The following is a 15,474-nucleotide window of genomic DNA, read 5'->3' on the forward strand; positions in this document are numbered from 1 at the left end:
GGTTTGCGGGCATCGCGTTAAGTGAAGAGAGACTTTGGAATTCACCCTCCTTTTTAAGATCTTGTTATAAAACAATTTTCTATTCATAATATAAAAAAGACAATTTATAATACCATTTTGTGCCCTCTGGCAGTAATGGACAAATAGACTGGATATCACATTATATCACACTCAATTTCTCTCTTCTGTAACAAATTAGATTCATTATGAAATTAAAAGTGGAAACTCAATATTGTTTTATTATTAAGCTGATTGCTTTGGATTCCTTTCTTTCCTCCCAAAATGAGCATAAGCCCATTCTTTTCCAATTCTTTGTGTAATCCACAAGGAGAAAATATTACAAATGTGTTCATGTCAAGCAATTACCCATGTATTTAAATGAATCTCTCTTCCTGTGCTCTTTGAAGTACCTTCATCTAATGGCCCTATGCTTCTAAATGCATTCATTACCTCAGGCTAGAGCTAACAGAGTAATTGCCTTACAGTTTTATAATGGCATTAGCACTCCAAGCTACATAACCTAGGCCCTCTTTTATTAACTGTGATAATATAAATACAACATCCATGTTAATCTAGTGCTTGAAGAATCACATTCGGGGCCGTTTTAGAGCACTTCTCCTTATTGTTAGATATTCTTTATAACACATCATTTGTTATGGCGTTCCTCACACAAAAAAAACAAACAAAAAAAACACAGCCTCTAAATCTTAGGTGATCTGTCATCTGAGCAGCTCCATTTAAACAGTTGTTGAGCACGAGACCTTTATGCAAAGCAAGGCAAACAATGGCAGAAATCTGTCACGCATTTGTCACAGAACAACAGAAATCATTTGAGGCCTTTAATTGTTTCAATTTAACATGGTGTGTTCTGATATGTCTCCATGACAAGAAAGCCAATTACACTTATGCTGGAGTAGTATTGAGATTTACATGGAAATGCCCTCAGAACACTATTCCGTGTTAATCGTATTCCCAGCGTGAGCTGATATGCATGAAAGCGTCTCGTCAGAAGAAAACAAACTTCTTCCTTGATTGGGTGCAGCACTTCTCATCATCCTCGGATATGACTAGGTTGCACTTAAGCATAGCCTTGCGAGTGAGCTTGGTTAGTTAAGACACCACGCGGTAAACGACAGATTAAGGATGAGAGGCAATATCGTTTTCTCTCCTCCTTTTTCCAAGCTGTCCTTATGTCACTGCTGCAAAGTACCATATGGACAAGGAGGGAGAGGACGTTTTACAGAGAATGAAACATGGCTTGCGAACGCGACAGTCTTAATTGCTTTAATTGTTGTTTAAAATTGAGAGCCATGTAGGAGATCTTGAAATATGATAGAATAGATTATTGGTAATTATTAACTGCAGACTAAAAGAAAGAAAACCACTTTATCTCACTCAGCAAGAGAGAGAGAAATCTGTTCTGCCTGATGAGAACACATCAAGACAGCTGGTCCTCTCATTTAGTCTACCTGCCTCACGACAACCATAATTCTTTATTTGTATGCAAACTAGATGCATGCAACGTTGAGCATACACACCAATTTCAGAGGTAAATGCCCATTCTAAGAGCCACCCATCCGGTAACTTGGGGTGGATTAAGCGATATGTTTCTATAAGAGAGCATGGCATACGCTGGAAGTGGCTTCTACAGTGATTCATCTTGATAAATCAAGGACTGTGGTAGATATGCTCCTCAGGATGAAAGGGCCCATACACACACTCCGTACACACTACATACGCTGTGCCTTGGAAATGCAGGCCAAGTCTTGGAGGCCGCTGTTTGAAGGCGCGAAGGCTGTGTTTACATTCATTTACGGCAGCTGCCGTCTTAATCCCACACTGCTATTGCCAAGTGATGGAACACTTCAGACAAATTACCGAGGCCCGCAAAAGAAAACACAGCGAATGTGGGAAGAAAACAAGCGCCATCTGAGATGTTTCTGGTGACAGATTTGCATTGCTTTTAACCAGGGTTCTAACAGCACAGTCGACAAATCTCTGCTCTACAGCAGGTGACAACAAGCGAGCATTTTAAAAACACACGCAACAGTCATGTCTGCAACTTGCCTTTGTCAGATTAAATGCACTCTAAAAGGAGAAGAGGGTTTTCATAGAGCATATTGCCTTCTGTATTATAGAAAACAAAGAGAGCAGTCTGGTTGCTTGAGAGGGATTTAATTGTAAGTGCTGAATTCAAAGAGCAGATAAAGACACACAAACGGGCCAAACCCCACCTAGCTGGAAGCCCTAAACAGAGTGGGGGGAACAGGATCCGGGGCCAACTCATTTTCAGTGTTAAGAGCCAAAGCAACACAGCTAATCCGCATTGTCAAGCGGGGGCAAGCATGCAGACATGGATAAGACCACATCCTGAGCATCCGTGTCCCCAAGGCACAAGCACCCAGCTCTTGCTGGATGGGAAGTCATTTGTGAAGTCCTTTGCAACAGCCAGTCAAAGAGGTTAATTGAAAAATTCCTTAATGTCATTACAACAGAACTAGATTAACCCAGAGCTAATTCACTTTATTGTTCTGAAGAGAGGGGACTCAGCGCTGAACTCCAGAGCAAACGTGAAGCCCAGAATCAGGGGTGAGGTGTTGTTTTTAAAGGACTATGCCAGTTTAATTAAGATAGGGAACATTATTCACTGCTCCGCATGGTTGGAAGGAGCAAAGTGGTAGCGCTGTATAAATGCAGCACCGGTGCCTCTTAAATCAGGGTGGCTTTTATTTAGGGGCTTGAATATGTAAACATTTCCAAAGCTCTCCACAACCCGCTGTGTAATGTTGTTTCTGATATTGTTTGTTACTGTACGGACCACTGGGGTCTCAAACATAATCTGTTTGGGTCTTAACATTTGCTCTTCCTGTTTTCCTCATCAGGAGGTGCTACTGAAGAGGGCGGCCGATCTCGTCGAAGCCCTGTATGGAATGCCCCACAACAATCAGGTTCGTATCCACACAGCTCGGCTAAATAAGGAACCATTGAAAATTTACTGATAGTATGACCAAAGGGTATTTTCATCACTATATCTGGAACAATGTAGGCTACATGCGTTGCGAGTTAACCATATAGCCATGAACTATGCATCAAAGCAACAGCACAGCTATAAAAAAAAGCATAAATAACAAAACCTCTGCCTTCTCTGCGCTTTTCAGGAGATCATTCTGAAGAGGGCAGCTGACATCGCCGAGGCCCTGTACAGCGTTCCCCGCAACCACAACCAGATCCCCTCTCTCGCTAACACAGCCTCCCACGGCATGATGGGAGTCAACTCCTTCAGCAGCCAGCTAGCAGTCAATGTGTCTGAGTCACAAGGGAATGACCAAGGTATGTGATTCAGGGTATGGCTCCATAACTCAGTGGTTCTCAAAAGTGGGGTCCAGGGACCTGCAGGGGTCCTTGAGGGGATTCCAGGGGGTTTGCAGCAAAATGAGAAATAGTTAAATTTCATTCTGCTTTCACTCATTAAAATGGGTAGAAATTATGTTTTTGAACTACCCTCATCTTCACTTATAATATAGGCAGTTAAAGGGTCCAATTAGGTGCCAAATTCTTTTCTTATTAAACTGGCATCTGCAGCATGTGCCGATATAAAAATGTTTGATTGCAGCAGTAAATCCCCATTATCATTTACTGTAATCAGTGAACATTTCCCTGGTAAATACTGCACCGAAGGAAAGAAAATGAATGAATTTCCCTCTCCGTCTCCCACCCATGTCTTTCAGTGGGCTACAGCCGGAACACCAGCAGCGTGTCCCCCCGGGGCTACATCTCCAGCAGCACCCCGCAGCAGTCGAGCTACAACACCGTCAGCAACAGCATGAATGGCTACGGCAATGCCGGTATGAACCTGGGAGTGCCAAGCTCCCCTGGGTTCCTCAACGGATCCTCTGCCAACTCCCCATATGGAAGTGAGTAGCTTGCCACTATCGCACGCTGTAGTAGCACTAAGCTGCTGCTGATTTAATTCCAGCTCCCACATTCGTTTTCACTTCTATGAATCACTTCTGACAGGGTTATAACATTATTGATGGTGATAATATATTACTATTCATTCACGGGGGCTTGTTTAGTTTTAGTACTTCGGAGAACACACATGTAGCTCAGAGTAGCAGGAATATTCATTTTTATGTGTATTTCACCATATGCCACCTGTATTTGTTCAACCGGACAAGATGTTGATGGTAGGGGCCTGTGAGTACTGATCGTGTATCCCCCCTGGCAGTAATACTATCCTAGCCTTACCTTAACTGCCCTCTCCCTCTCCGGCACTACTCACAGCACGTTCTCACTCTCACCCCTCCCTCCTTCCTTCTCCCTCCCTATCGTCTCTGCAGTTAAACAAAAGAGCGCCTTCGCCCCTGTGGTCCGACCCCAGGCCTCCCCACCCCCCTCCTGCACCAGCGCCAACGGCAACGGACTGCAAGGTGAGCCCCCCTCACCCCCTCATCCCTTCCCTACGGACTACTGGTCAGATACCGCTGCTCAGGCCTCTGTCCGGTTTGGTGAGGGATTAATCATTACAAATATATGCATTTTGACAGGCCAATTTACACCTTTCAGTTCACACACACTCACACAGAGCATGCCTTTACACACACACACACACACACACACACACACAAACACGCAAGTGTAGGAGCGCGAGCGCCGTCTCCCGTCTGTGCAAACATACATCCTTGTTGCCCTTTCATACAAATGATCCCCTCTGATGTCGCAGGAAAAGACCTTCCCCCGAATTGTTTTAGTAATTATGTTTATTAGGTTTTGTGCATGTGTCATGACCAACATGATTACTTTGAAAACAAGCTTAGCCGTAGTGTGTGCCCCAAGATTAATAACATTGGGCTTAATGAAGTGGGAAATTAAAGTTCATCTTGCTACACGTTCATACTTATTAATACATGTTGTGCAGAAATTAATGAGCAATGCCTTGCCATCATCTGCGCTGGCAAACTTAAAAGCATTTCAACCATGACTCTACAAATATACTCAGAGCAATATAATAATATATCATCCCAGCACTTCACTAGTCGCCTAATTGTTAAAACGTGTGAAAGTACTGAATATATAAACTCTCAGGGTGAGGTACAGTTGCTAATGATATCCTAAGCAGATGGTGTTGGTAAAATAACGGAAGCTACCTTTGATCTTGCCTAATCTCTCTTAGATAATGACGCAGACTCTGGGAATGTGGAAATGTAGGACTAATGCGCTGTACAGTGTCGGAGAGTGGAGGATAAAGAGACAAGGGGAGGAGAGGAAGCGATAGAAGGAATCTGAGGGGAGTCTGAGCAGTGTCTAGTACTGTAGCATTGTGGCATTGTGGGAAGTGACCGTGTTGTTGCTCTGCCGTCACCACGGCCGTGTCTCCTGGGAGTCTGGGCCACTGTTTGCCATTACCCCAACGCCAGGAGAAATATCACACATAGCAAGACTGGCATGCTGGGGGCTGAAATGTCAGAGCAGGAGGGAGGTTTTCAAACTCTCCCCGTTAGGAGGACGTGCAGCAGCAGGCTGGCGGACACGGCAAACACTCACAGGCACATACGCAAACAGGCACATTAAGGCTTACATTCACGCACTTGTGCACAGTCAGATGGCTGCACACACACACACTCTCACACACACACATACACAGACACATTCACAGACACATGCATGCACACATTAAATTACAATTTTTCACTAATACTATTAATATCCAAATCTGTGTTAGGTAAATAAACTAACCTTTTTCCCTCTGTTTATTTTTTTTCCAGCCATGTCCGGCCTGGTTGTCCCTCCAATGTAAATGCACTTTCATCATCTCAAGCACCAGTCTACACACTACCACTTCACAGGAGCACACAGCAACAAAAAAAACGCTGGTGTAATGTATAGTCAACCGCTTGTTCTGTTTTTAAAGATGAAGAGAAAAAAAAAGAAACGATTTTTTTCTTTTAAATGACTTTTGCAAACCTGCAGAAAAAAAGGATTTCATGAGGAACAATATTTTTTTTTTTTTTCTGTGGGATTTTTTTTTTTGTTTGTTTGTTTATCCCCCCTCCCCTTACCCCCTTTTCCCTCTCCGCATTTTATCACCCTTGAAGAGGACACGGGATGATGAAGGGTTTATTTTGTATACCTGTCGGGTTGTGCTTCGGCCTTGGATATGTCCAGTCAACCACACATTCAATACTGGAAGGGACTCTGTGGACTCACCATCTGGTTGTAAAGTAAAAACACTGATGTACAGTACATTTGCCAATGAACTTCAGAATTTCTTTTTGTTTTTCTGTTTCAACTCTCTTTTAATAGATTCACAACAGTTGTGTGTCTTTATAATGTGACTTTTTGTATTTTTATGTGTGAGAAAAATACACAGGGGCCAAGACAGTTTGAATTTCAACTGGAAAATATATGAGATATATAATGTAGAAAAATTGATCATAAAAGTACAACAAATACGAGTAAAAAGGGGCGGGGCTGGGTGGGTAAGGTTGTATCATGTTTCATTCCTGCATTTTAACTTAAATTTTGTAATTTATTGTAGCTAGAAATCATCTTCAAAAGTAAAAAAAAAAAATCCTCTTTGATTCAACAAGCACACTGACGTGTACAAAACACTGCTCTGTTGATGAATATGATGTACTTCCATGTCTAGAGCTTCCTTTTAAGCAAGTGTGTTTTGCCATGTTTTTCAACTTTTTTGCTAGCACTGTATATTAATGCATTCCTAGGCTACTGTGAAGTCTGTTTCTTGTTGATGAGGAGCAGTCTCCCCCTTCTAGCTCCAACTCCCTTATGTGTTTTATATGTGGTTAAAAATTGTAGACTATTGTGATATTGCCAAACTTGTGCTAAATATTTATACATCTGTCTTTTTCATGTTCTTTTAGATCGACAAAAAACATTTAAAAAACAAAATTAAAACCCATTGAGAATGTAGGAGTATAGTAGTTCATCGTCATATTTCTGTTCCAACACACACTTGCGCTCACTGAGGGAAATTTTGTAACATATCAACTATAAATAATGTATTTATCTCTGAAATTTTGTATATTGCTTTTCATTATGTATGTATTAATCGTCATGCCCTTAATATAGTGATGCAGCACAGATAATTCAGCCAAGAACTGTTGCCTTCATTTGTTTTCTTTTTGTATTTGATGAAATGCAATGTGCATATATTTCATGTGTATCCTCAAAAAATTTGTGTTACTCCGTCAAGACTCTCTGTCCATTTTTTAAAGGGGAAGTCAAACTTCATTGTTTATTTTTATATTGATTTTAAATTATCTATACAGACCATTTTGGAGAAAACTTTGTTGGTTGTATTGTCAAATAAATTGTTTGTGACCCATATGATAGTTGTTAAGATCCAATAGAGACTAATGTGCATGAGGGACAACCTTGGAGATAAAAAAAACACTCCATTTGTGGTTGTATTTTTTTCTGTTTTGTAGAATGTATAGAAGTCATTTTTACTCACCACTTATGACTCTGCCACATAGCTTACATGTGTTTACAGGGAAGAAAAATTTAAAAATGTCAACATTTGGAATGGAAACAGAAATGAATAAGTGATGTTTTATTAAAATTTTCAGTAAAAACACACTAGCTCCTCAACTGTGGACTTCTTCAGTTTTAAGTACAGTTTGGCTGGCAGACAAACTGACAATCAGGACAAAGGAGAAAAAAAAGAAAAGAAAAAAGAGACAGTAGAAACTTCTGAGGACAAAACCTGTGATTCGTCTGTAAGTTGTAGTGTTTAGACTTTGCCATAGAGATAACTGTTTGAAACCTGTGGAAAAGTGTAACATACATAAAAGATGAAAACTGCTCTTTAGTCATATTCTTTCAGCAAAGCACTCTGACATTGTGACATATTCCTTACTGGTCTTTGTATCAGCATATCCTGCATCTGTGGTGCTTCAAAGGTTCATTGTAGTCATTCATAAACAGTGCAAGCTTTTTATTCAAAGCACCCCAAATGGGGCTCATTCAAATCCCTCATTTCATTGCATTAAGCCACCTAGTTAATAAAGAATCAATACATTGAAAGAGCAAGGTTATCCTTTGTCTATAAGGGCTGGTATCGTTTTGAACCTCTTATAGTTTGAGCGCTGAAAGGGGGGCCACTGTGAAATCTATACTCATCAAGTGGGTCAAACAGAAGGATAGAAGTGTTTGAGGGAAGAATAGTGGTTCTCCTTAAAAACAACTGAGCATCTTATCTGGCATCCTGAGTGGTCGCTGAGAGCAGGTCACAAAATGTCAATTTCTCATCAAGGCAACATTGTCCGAGGCCACCTCTGCCTTTAATGCACAATTAAACGACGGCCAACCTGAGTGGCAATCAGCATATCACAGCTTATTATGTCAGCCGGCATGCACGCGTCTCGCAGCAACGGGGAGATAGTCCAGGAGCTGCTGATAGCGCAAAGGACAGATACACTCAAAAGAGCGATTTAATTTTCAGCTGCGATCGCCTTGTGCTCCAAATCATTCCCTCGATAATCCAGTGTGTCTGATAACAATTGCCACACATCTGCTTCCTGACATTGCATTATCTGTTTCAGATACACAGGTTTGGATCTATCGCCTTGCTTACTGCTGTCTCTGGTGTTCGATGGCAAAATGCTGCCCAAACTGTATATTTACTTAGTCTTTAGAAACCGAGGAAGCTGTCTCTCATCACTGGAACAATAACCAACAGAGCGGGGGGGAAAAAAGGACACAAAAAGAACAATTCTGAGGGTAAAAGTGCAATCAAAAAACGACAAGTTGTTGCCAGTTTTAAGAGCTCTGAAGCCAGGCGGGCTTCGAGGTACAGTATATTGTCTCAGCAGGTTTCTCTGTACCCAACGACCAGCCACTAGCTCTGCCACACCACTCAATCATTGTGAGAGCCTCTTTATTGGAGAACTCTAATGGCCACCCTCCACCATGATCTTAATGTGTGCATTAAATATTTATAAATCCTGGGTCAATAATGCCCCATAACCAGAGCCTGACAGACCCCCACCATACCATGTGGCTGCCTCCCTCTCAAACACAGGCAAAGGTCAGGGGGTCACGCAATCAAAAGAGAGCGAGGCTCGCCACATCCATATGTTGCCACTCTTATCAAGACTTTCCTCAGTACTGGTTATCTGTCAAAGGAAAGAAATATTGAAAGCAATATCGATCTTAACTAGCCTTGTGTTGCCGAGGGCCACGCTTCAAACATCTGCTCGTGCATTGTTATATTTCAGCACAAAAAAAAAAAAACCTCCTCTCAATAATATAAGCCAGAGCAGTAATATTGAACATCTCTGTCTGACGCAGGCCGCCTGAGCATGACTAATAACCACGTTATTAACAAGCGTCACCAGAGATTTTTAAAAGTTGATATACGGACTGAACATTTCTTAATTAGTGCCGGGTTAATTGCGCAGCCTGGCACCTACGCGGGCGGCTCGGCAGCTCGACGTGACCACATCCAGGCTGTGCTCCTGTGCTGTTCAGGTGAAAGATTGTGCTCCGGTGATAGCACGCACAAAAGAGTGGCCGGACAATGAGCCAGTCAATGGAGAGCTCCAGTTGAAAGAGCCACAATGGCCGTGCATGCTGGGAATTGGGCTGGATGATATAAAGGAATGAAACCTTCATTGAGGCCATGGAGGACAAGCATTCAGAAAAGAGGTTTTGTTTGCTCTTTATCAATCTGCAGTTTCCCATGAGAAAAAACAATTCAAACTGACCTTAAAAAGAGAATATTACCTTACGCATCCGCTCCCTATGTAACTCTTATTGAAGGGGGGGGGGCCTTATACATTCACTTCTAATGGATGTTGATGTGGTAATACCTTTGTGCCAATATGTGTACAGTATCAAGGCAGGCCGTAAAACTAAAAGGTGGGCGATGGTTTATCTTCTCTGCTCGATGGGCAGTGCTGAGAAGTACTTTTTAAGGATTTGCTCTCGGACAGACAGGATTTGTGTAACCGCTGAGTGATGTGTTTTGTGAAGGGGAGGAAAAAAAAAAAGGCAACTCTCGTGAAGTTTATACACGAGTAGGATGCTGCTGCTGCTGTGACTCGTAAAAACTGCACAACTGGAGATCATAACTTTGAGATGACAATGAATCAAAACAGGGAGTATGGCCTTTTTTTTTTCGCTACGATTCCACATTTGAATCAAAACAGGGAACCCGATGCTTTTTTTTTTTTTAAAACAGTCCCACATTAGTGCAGTCTCCTGTCTGTGAATCGGTACATCAGATAAGACACTGCTCCCCTGCTACTGTACACTGGGAGTCAGCTTTGCAAGGAAAACTCTAGATCCTCGCAAAGATTTCCACTTCACTCACTGCAGTCAAGGAGGATGAGCAAAGTACCCCACTGCTTCAAAATCCATTAAACTTGTATTTGGGTGTCATTTGATACTTCATCAATGTTTCAGTGCATTTCAAACCCACAAATGCAGGATTTACCCCTGGTAGAAATACAGTATTCACTATATTTCCCCTCTATGAACTTCACTTAGTCCAAAAATTACACTGTAAAGATTGCCTGGTCAGGGAGCGTTGGGCTACGGTGATAAAATAATATCACTTGAACTGTATTTTCTGCCACAGTCTCCACCACATAGAGCTCCTTTCATAGTACCCCTCTGTAGTGCTTTGTCCAGTAGTTCTGGATATGATATCATCTATTAATAATGTATTGGCAATGGATTACATAAAAAGGGAGCAGAAATAACATCCAATATTCATGCCCCCTGAGCTTGACTGTGTCCAATCCGTTTGGCCCATAAAACCTTAGCCCCATTTCCATATCCGCTGTGGGTCACGACAGGTCTGCCGCACAAAGGCTCACAGAGCAGCTCAACTCAGGAAAAGGGCAGTAAAAATCGGGTGGATTTCTGAACCCTTATGAAACAGCCCCCCTTCGGAAAAAAAAAAAAAAAGGAAAAAAGTGAAAAAGCCCTTTTCCGATTTCAGCGCCTGTGAAAAACCTGGTACTGTATTTCCCTCTTTAATTGTGCCACTTGAGAAATTGACGTGCCTCTGAAACATGGCATGAATCTCACAGTTATTGCAGTCCCCTTGGCAGGGAATGTTGATACAACATCTGCATGCTATAGAAAGTAATGGAAGTAGCAGAGGTGGCAGCTGCAACTCTACAGGAAGTGTGCCATTTTCAGGCAGCGCTGCTGTGAGAACCACTAACTGCCAGCCTGGTCTTGCAGGCAGCTCTGATTGCCAGGACACTATGACAAACACGCAGGGGCTGGGAGTGTTGCATCCTGGGGGATGACAGCTTCTGTTTGATTGTCAATAAGGCTCATTAGCAGAAAAAATGGAGAATGCGAAAAGAGATTAAATGGCTTGAGACAGGGTCCCCCTCATGTTTCATTACAGAGGATTTATCAGAGCCTTTATTTCATCAATTCCACAAAAAAAATCACTTACTGCTTCCACCCCAAAAAAGTAAATTCATGTTCAGAAAAATCGATACATTCTGAATATTGTAATGAAGCTGTTCCATCAAAACGGACCCAACAAGTGCTAATCAAGCCCTTTACACACCATCCACACCTTACACAAACCTCCCTCCTGCTCTGAGCGACTCTCATCTTAAGAACAGTGGCGGATGTTTCCCTCCATCTTAGGGAGGAACGGCCAACAAAGCAGCGTGTAAGGGCCTTTCCCTGAAGAGTCCTTGTCACGCCGCGCCAAACCTCTGTGATTATCGTTGTTTTTGCAGAGAGTGTCCATGCCTGCCAATACCGCTGTTCCATAAATGAATTTGGCCCCTCGTCAACGAATTACCTAACACGCAGAACTGTGTATGTGTCACATCCAATTCCAACTCACCGGCTTTGGTGGTGTGTGTCAGCTGGAGGACTTAATCATCAATCGTCAATCATAATAAGCGAAGCACATTGATAGGGCTCCCTTTTTTTTCCCTCCTTTCTCCTGCACAGTTAAATAAAGTGTAAAGGGAGAAGTTAAAACTGACCTTGTTAAATTGGGACCACAATTTATATTCCTAATTTAGTGTATGGATTAATTAGTCTTGTGTGTGTGTGCGTGTGTATCAGTTTTCATGTGGCGGAGCTTAGGAGCTATATCCACTTCATCAAATCGCCGCGCGCTTTCATAAGGAAACTCTGGACTGATATCTGTCAGTCTAATCTTGATGTTTTCGCTCAGAACGGGCTTTGCATATTTTTAGCTGCACACTTTTAATTAATGCTTAATTGGACGATTTATAGAGAGGACTTTCCCCAACATTAGTCGCTAATCAATAGCCCCTATCTCACATCATACAAAATTAATCACTATGACCTGTTATCAGGCCTTAACGCAACCACACATGTAACATGCTAACTGGCAACGCATGCATTTTGCACAAGGCTGAGGAATCTGGCTCATATTTTCCCTCTCCCTGATCCAATCCACTCCTCTCCCCCGTCATATAGATCGGAGTCTGCGGGGGCCAGAGGCGCTGACAGAGCCCAGATGCTCCCAGTCTGTCTGGGGGACTGGGGAGACTGGTGCCATGGGGTCCTGGAGCCTCTGAAGTGCCGCCCCTCCGTCAACATGACCAAGGCTAGACCTGCACTTTCTCCAGGCTGAGACACTCTCCTTACCATGCTGACAACCGCGCTGCATAGTCACAGATTGATACATGCAGGGATACACGCTCGCAGGCACCCGCTCTCACGTAATGTATGGTCGTTCATCAGCCGTTCCTAATTAGAGACCCCCAGACCAACACTTGGGTTCATAAGGTTACAATGACACACTGATACAAGGTTACTAAAACACATATAAACACACACTCGCATGCTGATACCTCTCAGGGTTTCTCTCACTTTCTCATTTAATCCTGCTCTATCTCATCACCACTGTCCTAAACTTGCTCGTGCGGAGAGGGGGGGGTCTCTTTGTTCTAAAGAAACAAAACAAAAAAAGGAGGCACCATACGAATCCTCCATCCTCCCGCTTTCTCTCTCAAAACACAAAGATCATTACAAGAGCATCAAAGTATGCCATGTTTGAAATGATATTTCTCTTTGTAGTTGTGGCGTAGCGTGGAGTGTGTTGGTATTAGATGCTGCTGTGGCAGCTGTCGTGGCTGGCTGCGTGGTGCCTCGGTGTCAGGGCCTCCGAGGCCAGGCTGTCCCGGCAGACAGACAGAGGGGGAGGAAACCTGATAGCGCAGCCAAGCCCCAGCCTAATGTCTGTCTATCCAGCTATCTATCCCTGTGTCTATCTGTCTGACTGACTGTTGGACACTGCCTATCTGCATGCCGGATACTCCTCTGGCTTCTAAGCAGCAGTGCACTGCCTGCAGCTGAGTTAATACGTTCCAAAAAGTTTCACTCTTATTGTTTTTTTAAGCGTACAAACTTCTCAGGGAAGAATAAAAGCAGCTATTTATGAATCACTGATGTGGCTGCGGGATTAACTTCTGCAGGGTCCCCACTAAGCTTGTGACTCGTACCGAGGGGTGAACATTAGAATTATGAGCCGACATGTATGAAGAGCAAGAGATGGAAGCACAGAGTGTGTTTGTATTTGATGTGGGGGCAGAAAATTGCTCTATAATGAGGAGAGGTGCCAGGATATGAGATGGGAAGTGGGGAGTTGGAGACAGGATATAAGTTATGAGAAGGAAACTAATGTTAGGAAATGCAGAGGTTGTTGTTGTTGTGGCTGTATAAGCTAAAATGTATCTTACTACTATCGGCCATGATTAATACAGCCCGGCCGGGTCAAAACCCCGCTCTCACGCTACGGATGCCACCAACCATATCCCGGCTCTTTCTGGGGCTCAAATGAGTGTGTGTCGTACGTGAGGGAGAGTGTGTGTGTGTGTGTGTGTGAGGGGGTTAATAAATGTTGAATCAAACGCCGCACGAGACACTCACACTCCTTAAGGGTTGCCCATTAGCGGTGTGTGGCTGCATGGGGAGTTTATCAGTGTCTGGGTGATTTATGAAGTCAGACTCAATATCATCCACTTCACCCACACACATATGGACATACACATGTGCACACACCAACACGCATGGCCACATGCTCAAACACACACACTCACGAGCGTGCGGCACATGCACTCACGAAGTCTCTCGCTCTCTCTGAAATGGAGGCAGATATTAGGCCAAAATTAAAGGTTTCACAGAGATTAACAGTGCGGATGATGAGATCGTCTCAGCCTCTTTTAATCTAATTCCTTTTTTATCTCCGAGCCAGCATGATACGGAAGTGGTACACATGGCGAAAATACCACCACAAAATAATACAGACATAATAATAATAACAATAATGCCACTACTAATGCTGATAAATGTGAAAATACCATGAAAATGTAAAAACGGAGAGGAGAAAAAAAAGGTGTGAATTATTTTTAAGAGATTCCTTGGGCACCTAAGCAATTACATGGCCAATTACTGGCAGCATGTTTGAGGCTTTGATGCTGGACTTGTTTTTTAACGTCAGCCACAGACCTCTACAGACATCAGTATCTCTGGATGCTAAATTCATAGCATTCCATAGAATTTACTTAGCCACAAGCAAAAAAAAAGGAGGGTGCTTACAGTGCACTTCAGAGTGCGCCTGGCTTAAATGGGACCCCTTGTGGCTGTGTCACAGCTCCCTTCGTTAGGGGGCTGACTGTAGCCTGTAGTCACCACAGGCATCATTAGCCCTCTGTGAAACCACAGACTGAGTCTCATTCTTCATCTGCCTGTCTGCTGCCTCAACATCTACGCTGCGATGGTGCTCCAACGGCAGAGTAAGTGAGTCCAGCAGTACGATGAGACAGCCGCACGGAGCTGAGCGGATAAGAAATTCAAAAATGCAGCAAAGTTCAAATGTATTCAGCAAGCGGGCCACTTGAATTGGTTCTGTAAAGGTTAGAGCCGAGGTTATTTTTGGAGGGTGGATTATTAGGCTACCTGGGCTGAACAGAAGAGGAATAACTATGGGCAAGAAAGGGTCACTCTGGAGCTGCGCTAGACTGTTAGGGAGAATCAAGAACTTAGAGGGGGGAAAAAAAGACTAAACTGTCAGTGTTACAACAGATCATCATGAGGAAATGTGGGGGAAAAAAAGTACAGGACATATTCAATTAAAGCGGCTGCTATTTCTAAACACACACCGCCACTGCTGCCCTCTCCATATGGTCTTTTTAAGAGAGAATAATTTATCCCAAAGGGATTAAAGTAGGTTGTGATGAAAATAAAATAACATATAAACATTTAAGTTACAGATTAAATGTGCAGGATGAATTCAAGGTTGAAATGTTGATTTCTGTTTCCCGTTCTGTACTGCCCTCTAATGGAAAACACTACTCAGAAATAAAAAAAGGGAGCTCTGACATCCAAAGCTGCAGCGAGGAGAGAAGACATACAGCATAATTAATTATGAGCTGAACTGAGTGAACGCTACATGAAATCAATTTTTAAATTAAATGCAATTAAAATGATGAA

The 15,474-nt window shown here is 42.9% G+C and overlaps 1 protein-coding gene across 8 annotated transcripts in view; it reads left to right on the forward strand.

Annotated features, from left to right (window-relative positions):
• ebf3b (EBF transcription factor 3b) overlaps positions 1-8,278 on the forward strand; it is a 67,915-nt gene extending 59,637 nt beyond the window's left edge. For 2 of the 8 annotated variants that reach the window (XM_050071618.1, XM_050071619.1), the window contains exons 12-16: positions 2,883-2,948; positions 3,159-3,330; positions 3,729-3,914; positions 4,341-4,508; positions 5,766-8,275. In XM_050071618.1, the coding sequence (XP_049927575.1) occupies positions 2,883-2,948; positions 3,159-3,330; positions 3,729-3,914; positions 4,341-4,508; positions 5,766-5,797 (624 nt within the window). In that variant the 3' untranslated portion in view covers positions 5,798-8,275. Of the gene's footprint in view, positions 1-2,882; positions 2,949-3,158; positions 3,331-3,728; positions 3,915-4,340; positions 4,509-5,765 lie in introns of all 8 variants that reach the window. The other 6 variants (XM_050071623.1, XM_050071624.1, XM_050071617.1 and 3 more) reach the window with 5 other exon arrangements.
• Positions 8,279-15,474: the final 7,196 nt, after the last annotated feature.

The sequence above is a fragment of the Epinephelus moara genome, chromosome 19, assembly GCF_006386435.1.
Source record: "Epinephelus moara isolate mb chromosome 19, YSFRI_EMoa_1.0, whole genome shotgun sequence".
Lineage (NCBI taxonomy): Eukaryota > Metazoa > Chordata > Actinopteri > Perciformes > Serranidae > Epinephelus > Epinephelus moara.